Here is an 8,645-nt window from a genome sequence, read left to right on the forward strand (position 1 = left end):
TCACATGTAAATCGGTAAATCATATGTGTATATTTCAGCCAACAATAGAGTTGTGATGTTTGGAATAGTGTAAAGAAGACCAAAAACTGCTTTTCATAGCTTTATTTGTTTTCTTTCGACTTTGAATGAATGGTGTTTTACGATGCTTAAATGACTGTTTATTTACATAGTAATAAGACTGAAATAATATTATTAAAATAAAGAAATGAATACCATGATGACATCTAAATAAATGTTGATAGATGTAGCATTATAGTTTTAAAAATATCAATAAAAAACAACTCATTTGAACAGAGAAAGAGAGTGGTCTGCTCGAGACAGTACCACAGGGAACTTCACGCTGTGGACGCGTGTGATGAGATCTCGTCACACCTCTATTTGTTACTGTACTTTAGTAGAATTTTTACGTATCTGAACTTTACTTCGTTATTTATATTTCTGGAGACTTTTACTTCAACTCCACTACATTTCCTTAATAAAATGTATACTTTTACTCCACTACATTTCGCTCAAGCATCTTCGTTACTTGTTACTTGCAAGAAATGTTTTTGTACTTTTCAGTGAAACATTCTTCCTCACAAAAATGGAATGGAATGTTAATGTACTTGTCCGAAGGACAAGTACATTAACATTCCACTTGTCCATGAACAAAAGTCACTTGTCCGGGTAAAGATTTATCATTTTATAAATTTTTTTGTGTTTTGCTAATGCAGAATTTGAACAAACCGTTGAAAGCATCCAAAATCTATCAAAATTAATAAAATTCAGTTTAAACAGTAGAAACAGATGTGTCCCAAGAATAGATTTCCCCTTCAACAAGAAAAAAGGATCTTCAGACTCATAATACAAAGTTATACTTTGCACGCCGGTGTGCGGAAGTTAATATAGTAAGATACTAAGTGAATATTATTATTATAATAAAGTTTCTCATTACTTTCAGATTCCTAGTCAATATTCTAAATTACTATGTCAATATATTGAGATTGTAAGTCAATATTTTGAATGTTCTCATTGCTTTGAGATTCCTAGTCAATATTCTGAGTTACTAAGTCAATATATTGAGATACTGAACCAATATGTTGAGTTACTAAGTCAATATATTACGATACTAAGCCAATATATTGAGATTAAGTCAATATTTTATAGTTTCTCATTACTTTGATATTCTTTATTTATATTCTGAGATACTGAGTCAATATATTGAGATACTAATTCAATATTTTGACCAGAGGTAGAGGTAGGAACTTATACTATATCTAAAATAATTTTGTACACATAACAATGGATTTTGCCACTAAATGTTGGTGTTAAAATTTTTTTTTTTTTACAATTTCACTTTCTACCCGGCAGAAAGTTACCAAGGGATCCTTTAAAAGGTGTAGCTACTTTACAGTTGATTATTACCTGATATTTAATCCTGCAAGTCGCAGAGCTGAGGTTTTACAATAACGAGTAGCGGAGTAGCTAGTAACGTTACGAGGCAGAGAGCCAGCCGTCAAGAGTCAAATTAACTTCATGCTTCATCCGCACAAAGCACACTTCTATCGCCACGAGTGACAGCTTTATTTGGCTCGTTTTCTGTGAACGATGTGGGGATGGCGTAATGTTAAAGCGTAGTTAGCATGCTAACGTTAGCTAACTAACACCGGCTGCCTGGCTTGCTGGTTCCGCGGTGCTTTCATGCTGTATCGCTTACAGAGAAGGAGCTGAACAGTGGGCTGGGTCTAACGTCAGCGGTCCGCTCTCCCGCTGCTGCTGGGTCTAACGTTAGTTAATGTATTTGTTTCAAATCGGTAAAGTAAAATCTGTAACATAAAAGGAATGAGTGGCACATAATAACGTATATAATGTTTCATCCACACAAAGCACATTGCTATCGCCACAAGTGAGATCTGTTTTCAGCTTGTTTTCTGTGAACGATGTGGCGAGGAGGTAACGTTAAGGTGGACTTAGCAAGCTAATGTTAGCCAACTAACACCGGCTAGCTTGCCGTGCTTTCATGCTGCTTCGCTTGGGTCTAACGTTAGCGGCCCGCCGACCCGCTGCCCGGGATTGTGGGGTAAAATATTTATTTGTTTCAATTCTGTAACATAGACGAAATGAGTGGCACATAACGTGAAGTAACATGGCATTTTGTTTTGTTTGAGTTTTAACTTGTCCAGTGGGGCAAGTAAATTTCTCTTCCACTTGCCCCACAAAAATTCCACTTGTCCCGGACAAGCCTTAACGTCGAGCCCTGGCTGTGACCTCTACCACTAATGTGCAAAGCACTCTGTGAGAAAGGCAGTGTTTTGCTGAAGAAATACTGAACCAGGGATTCACTTGCAATACCAATTATTTGCTCCAAAGAGCCTCCCATACACAGGCATTTGATGGGTTGAAAACCCAGCGGCAACCCTGCTCACTGAGATATGTCTGCACGGTTTTGTCCATCCCAAGCTCCTTGCACGCTCCAAGAAAGTTAGTGCCGTAATCAGATCTGAGCTGTTTCACAGGGCCAGTGTGAAGTAGTGCCAGTGTGGACATGCCATACACTTAATGATCTTAATGTGTACAGCTCTCAAACTCATGCAGTGTATCATGATGACCCCCCCCCTTGCTCTCCGCCTGTTCTCCTCTGGTGCATCTGGTTGTGACAGACCGATGTCACCAGAGAGAATAAACGGATATCATCATAAAGAGATCCTGGTGTCATGGTGTGGTGAATAAAATAAACACAACGCAGAAGTCCACCGGTTACACACATATTGTTCATTGCATCCAGATACTGTCATACACCACTGACCCTGACTCTCACATCCTGTTAAATATTGGTTAAAATATCAAGACTCTACCTGCATCATTGCATGAACTGTCAATCATGATTAAGACCACTCCCTACTTTCTAAGGTATATAAGTGACTCTCTTTTCCCTCCAAACCAAACCAGGCAGAACAAAGATTACTGATGTGAGTATGATGGACATTTCCACCTGTATTGTCATCATTATCATTGAAAGATTTGCCTAAAAATTTGATATATTTTGTTTATGCTAAATTGCAGAGTTTATTACTGTTGAGTAAATATAAAACTAAGTACAGATTGTGGATATATTAATGATGTAAATCAGGTTAAGTTTAACATAATTTGTTATTATTGAGTGTTGAGTTCTGCTATTCAGATCTGTGACATTTTCTCATCAGCTTGTTCTTCTTCTCTGTGTAAGCCAATCACCACCTCAGCGAAGGTATTTATATTTCAATTTATTATCAAAATTTCATCTATTTTTACTTTTAATATAACTAATACTATCTTTATTGTGAGGACATTTTGGGGGGAGGGAGTGAGTCCCAAGTGCAGAAATTCAAGTTCCTTGGGTTTTTGTTCGCGAGTGAGGGGACAACATAGCGGGAGATTGGCAAGAGAATCAGCGCAGTGGGGGTGGTATTACATTCAGTTTATCACACTGTTGTGATACAAAAAGAGAGCTGAGCCAGAAGGCAAAGCTCTAGATCTACTGGTCTGTGTCCTTTCCTAGCCTCACCTATGGTCATAAAGGCCGAGTCATGACTGAAAGAACGAGATCGCAGGGACAAGTGACCGAAATGGGTTTCCTAAAGAGGGTGGCTGGCGTCTCCTTTAGAGATAGGGTGAGAAGCTCAGTCATCCGTGAGGAGCTCGGAGTAGAGCACCTACTCTTTTGTGTTGAAAAGAGCCAGTTGAGGTGGTTCGGGCGTCTGGTATCGATGCCTCCTGGGCGCCTCCCTAGGGAAGAGTTCCAGGCCTCGGGGAAGACCCAGGACTAGGTGGAGATATTATATTTCCAACCTGGCCTATGAACACCTCAGGATCCCCCAGTCAGAGTTGGCTAATGAAGCTCGGGAAAGGGAAGTTTGGGGTCCCCTGCTAGAGCTGCTACTACCCCACCCCGGATAAGCAGGATACTTTACTTTGATAAATGGCTCATTAGTGATCAATTGCAGTCATTAATTGTCTGACATTATTTCCTTGTCTGCAGTATGATGACTTTGTTTAACTTCTTTCCACAGATGACATCAGTCTTTCCGTTAGCTTTGTTGCTCTGTTTGTCCAGCGGACTGTTGACTGCATATGTAAGTACACTCTTAAGAAATAAATCACTAAAATAATGGAACAAGAGCTGGCAGCTCATTACCTGGATTTTGTCCCATAATTAAAAAATGGAAATTTGGTGTTTAGCTACATTAAAAAAACATTTTATATTATTTTAATAAACAGTTTACAATCTTCACTTTTGAGTAAATGTCGGACCTGTTCAGCAGATGTTATTGCACATATACATACAAATGCTTGTATGTTTGTTTGTTTTGACATTGTGGTTGTGCTGTTTGCAGCACATTAAAGTCAACTGCACAATTGTTAATTGTTAAAACTGCTACTGATAAGCCTCAGCTTTCCATTTTTGTTAATAATAGTTGCACTCATAAGTGTGCATTAAAGAATTTGAGCTAACCAAACCTGTGCAACAGGGACCATATTCGTATAACATCTAAAGCTAAATGTAGCTCTTAATTGCCTAAGTTAGATGGTGATTAACACTAAACAATAGAACATCAGTCATTGAGGTACTTGTACTTTACTTGAGTCTTTTCTTTTCATGCCACTTTCTACTTCAACTCTGCTACATTTCAGAGAGAAATATTGTACTTTATACTTCACTACATTCATCTGACAGCTTTATTTACTAGTTACTTTACCCATTAAGATTTCTACACATTTAAGTGTCCTGACGTCTTTTTATGCTAGTAATAACATTTCTGATGCTTTTGACGCTCGCTAATCCAAGTGCTGGTTAATAATTTATCATAGCGGATCTCACTGTGTTAGCTAGCATTAATGATAACCTCCAACTAAAATTTCACATATGTAACACATGACCAAGCCATACAACCTTTTAAACTACTATACATCAAATAAAAAATGCACATTGTTAATTGTCTCACACTATTACCTAATGTGAAATGCATACAGATAAAAAATTTTGAACATTCAAATTTGACACAAATTCATTTATTTTAAATTGCTTTCTACACATTCATACATTCACCAAAAACTCCATTAATACTTTAAAATGTTGCACATATTTTAAACATTCAGGATGGTATTCAACTTCCAAATCCCATTAATACTATTTAAAATATTTAGCCTTGTTTGAAAGTTAGAGAAAATGGCCTTCTGACATTTTTACATTAGGATGTAATGGATGAAATGTTCAGACTCAGAGTGCAGGACCCATGTTGCAAAGGGCATGTTGTGCCCTTTCTAACAATGTACTTAGGGAGGAAAGCAGACTTTCACATGAGGCACAGTGAGCTTCCAAAAAATGTGCATTAACCAGGTGGATGCAAACAGCAGAATGAGACGATCTGAAAGAACCTGATTTATCAAATAATTTTTCCTTTAGTTCTCCTCATTGTCAGCCAAGTGAAGCATGATTCAGGCATATCTTTCATGATGATACTTGATGAGTTCTGCATGAGATATGTCATTCATACTTACATTTTGTAACTCCACCCAGAATCTTTTCCTACATCTATTTGTCCCGTTCTTGTGCGCATGTCAGTTAAACGTCCCGACCCAGAGCACCAAAAAGTTAAACACCCGAGGGCTAGACGCTAAAAGTGACTTTTTGCGTCGCCAATACACCTGACCAAGTGCCGCTTTTTGATGCACTGGTAAGCTTGTATTCAGGACTTTAGCAATACAGAGAAAGTTCATTCAGAACAGTATCGCTGACTCGTTGGGTTGCTCTGATTGTAGTCTTGCATTGACAGCTCTACAGTTGTCGATATAGACTAGTGATTGTTTTTGGCTTGTTTGTTCATACAGGGTGCACCTCCCTGCCCTCCTAATTGGACACAGTTTGGCTCTCGCTGTTTCGCTTTCTACATCCAGACAAAGACCTGGATCGATGCAGAGGTACAGCAGTTCTTTCTATCATAACACATGTATGCTTAATACCAATGTACTCTAATACTTTACTGCAGTAAAAGTACTAATACGACACTGTAAAAATACTCTGATAGAGTAAAAGCCCTGCATTGAAAGTATGTCAGTATCATCAAGAAAATGTAGCTAGTTAAAGTATTAATACCAGTAACTAAGTACCTTACATTTACTTTTAGTGTAATACAGTATTTTTACAGTGTTGTATTAGTAGTTTTACTGAAATAAGTGATCTGAATACTTCTTCCACACTACTGATTAAAAGTATAAAAATGTGCCCTGTGACTGTAAAACTGCCCTGAGATCTGTTAATAATGTGATTATGTTTTAGTTTCTTTCTAAACGTTTTAAACTGATGATATTGTCTCCATTAGACCTTCTGCCAGACCATTGGTGGGAATCTGGCTTCCATCCACTCAGCTGAGGAAAATACATTCCTCAGAGACTTCATTAACCAAGTGACTGGTACATATAAAAATGCCTGGATCGGAGGCAGTGACACAGTGCAGGTAAGACTTTTATCATCACACAGGAAGTGAGGTCGCTCGTCTCTCAGCCTGTTCTCATGAAGCATTCGTACATATAGCTGAGAAAAAGTAAATATCTGTAATCTGTATGTATTCCACGTATTTATTACTGTCAGCAGCACATTGACTGCTTCTGTATGAGAGTGTGAAGGTCCTCATAGGGAGGAGGTCGGGGATGTTTCACCCAGAAAACAGGTGTTAATGTCCTGGAAGTGTTTTAATCCAAACCACCATCTTTTTTCTAATCTTAACTAGTCATTTTGGTTTTTCTAAACTTTACTGTCATCGCTGCATGATGCTCACTTTTTGTCTGATAAACTCACCTATAACTCTGAAAGGACCTTAACATCACGGTGCTCTGTACCTGGCTCTCAGTCACCTAAATTTAACCATAAAGACCGGTAACCTTAACTGTCATGTGACCAGTAGAGAATAAAGGAGGATCCTCTTGTGGCCTGAATGAGTATTACAACAACAAGAACTCTTGATTTCACTTTGACTTTAAACCAATTTATCTCCTCCAGGAGGGTACGTGGATGTGGACTGATGGATCCAAATTCAACTACAAAATCTTCAATGCGGGGCAGCCTGACAATGCCGGTGGAGCGGAGAACTGTCTTGAGATGAACTTTGAAGGTAAATAATACATTAAAAACATTTTGTTGTATGTTGCAGTCTCAAGTATAAAAGTTTGACATTAAATGTAATTCATTGGTTGGCAACTCTCTACAGTAAAGAACTGGAACGACAGGACTTGTAGCACCCCACTTTCTTTCGTCTGCTCCAAGAACCTGTGTGTGTAACTCTACCACACCATCATGATGCCTCTCCAGCTCATCTATAATCTCTATCATTGATTCACTTTCAGTTTGTTCAGCAGACAGAAACAGCTCTCTGCTGACAGATGACTCACTTTTACTTGTTTATTATCTGAAGAGTTAGGGAACAGTTCACATTTGGGTTTAAAATTAGACAGAAACTGGCTCACTGAGCTGGACAAAAATAAATCAGTAATTGGACTTTTAATCTACAGTAAATAACACAAAATGAAATACAGAAAACATTTGAATACTCTTTTCCATTTTTGTTTACTGAATATTATCTGATATAACCAGCGCCCCCTCATCTGATAAAATATTAACACAATAATTAGATTTCTCTCTGAGAGTTATTGTTCAGATCGATACAACTCTCGTGTGTGTACGCTAAATATGAAGTTCCCTCAAGCAGACGTTAGGTAAGCACAAAGACTGTAAACAGCTAGACTGACTCTGTCCAAAGGTAAACCTATCAGACATGAGTGGTGATGATCTTTTTATCCAAAATGTCCAGATAGAAAATAAAAGTTTATATTTTGTCGGATCTTTCTGTGATACAAGAGCAGAACGCAACTGTAATAACACTTCATAATAACTATTAATAATTCATATAGTCCACTGGTTTAATGAACTGGTTCCTTTTTATTCTTAAAACTGATGTGTTGTGTTCTTTATTCAGCTGATTTCCTTTACTATATAATCAACTAAGCATTCAAAAATAAAAATAAACATATTGTCACAAAACCAGTGTCTGGTCCTGTTGTGTTTTCTTGTTTAACTATATTCATGGGGTCCAAAAACCCGGAAAACAGTATACTTGTGGGGTCCCAACAGCTTTGTGGGGCGAAAATGCTGGACCCCACAACTTTAAAGGGCTGTTTAAGGGTTAAGACTTGGGTTTAGAATTAGAGTTAGAATTAGGTTATGATAGCCTTTTTTATTAATAGACTAGAAAAACAACACAAATAAAAAGGACAGATACAAAAGAACAGACACAAATTAAAAAAGACCGCTATACCAGTAATAATCACTTGCAGTACACCACCTTGGTTTTCTGAGGAGTATGTGCAAACAATCATTATAAGCAACTCACAGCTCATTGAGACTTGCCTTTGTAAAACTAACCCACAAGGGGGCAGTGTAAAAAGCAGTCGAATATGCTCTAAAGAGGTTTATCTTGACAGTATCAGAACACAATGAAAACTTCCTTGCAAGCATGTTCGCTTGTATGTATAACATGTGGCGCTGTCTATACATCATCAGACATTTGATCCGTTAAGATGTGACCCAAATAATTAATTTTACAACAAGCAGTTAGCACTTGCCCTGACGGATG

General features: G+C 37.8%; 1 protein-coding gene across 1 annotated transcript in view; it reads left to right on the top strand.

The window, feature by feature from the left end:
- LOC114564684 (galactose-specific lectin nattectin-like) overlaps window positions 1–8,008 on the top strand; it is a 225,297-nt gene extending 217,289 nt beyond the window's left edge. The window contains exons 3-7 of the mRNA XM_028592177.1: window positions 4,029–4,091; window positions 5,848–5,937; window positions 6,339–6,473; window positions 7,016–7,127; window positions 7,224–8,008. Of these exons, the coding sequence (XP_028447978.1) occupies window positions 4,029–4,091; window positions 5,848–5,937; window positions 6,339–6,473; window positions 7,016–7,127; window positions 7,224–7,294 (471 nt within the window). The 3' untranslated portion in view covers window positions 7,295–8,008. The remainder of the gene's footprint in view (window positions 1–4,028; window positions 4,092–5,847; window positions 5,938–6,338; window positions 6,474–7,015; window positions 7,128–7,223) is intronic.
- Window positions 8,009–8,645: the final 637 nt, after the last annotated feature.

Source organism: Perca flavescens, chromosome 11 (genome assembly GCF_004354835.1).
Source record: "Perca flavescens isolate YP-PL-M2 chromosome 11, PFLA_1.0, whole genome shotgun sequence".
Taxonomy (NCBI): domain Eukaryota; kingdom Metazoa; phylum Chordata; class Actinopteri; order Perciformes; family Percidae; genus Perca; species Perca flavescens.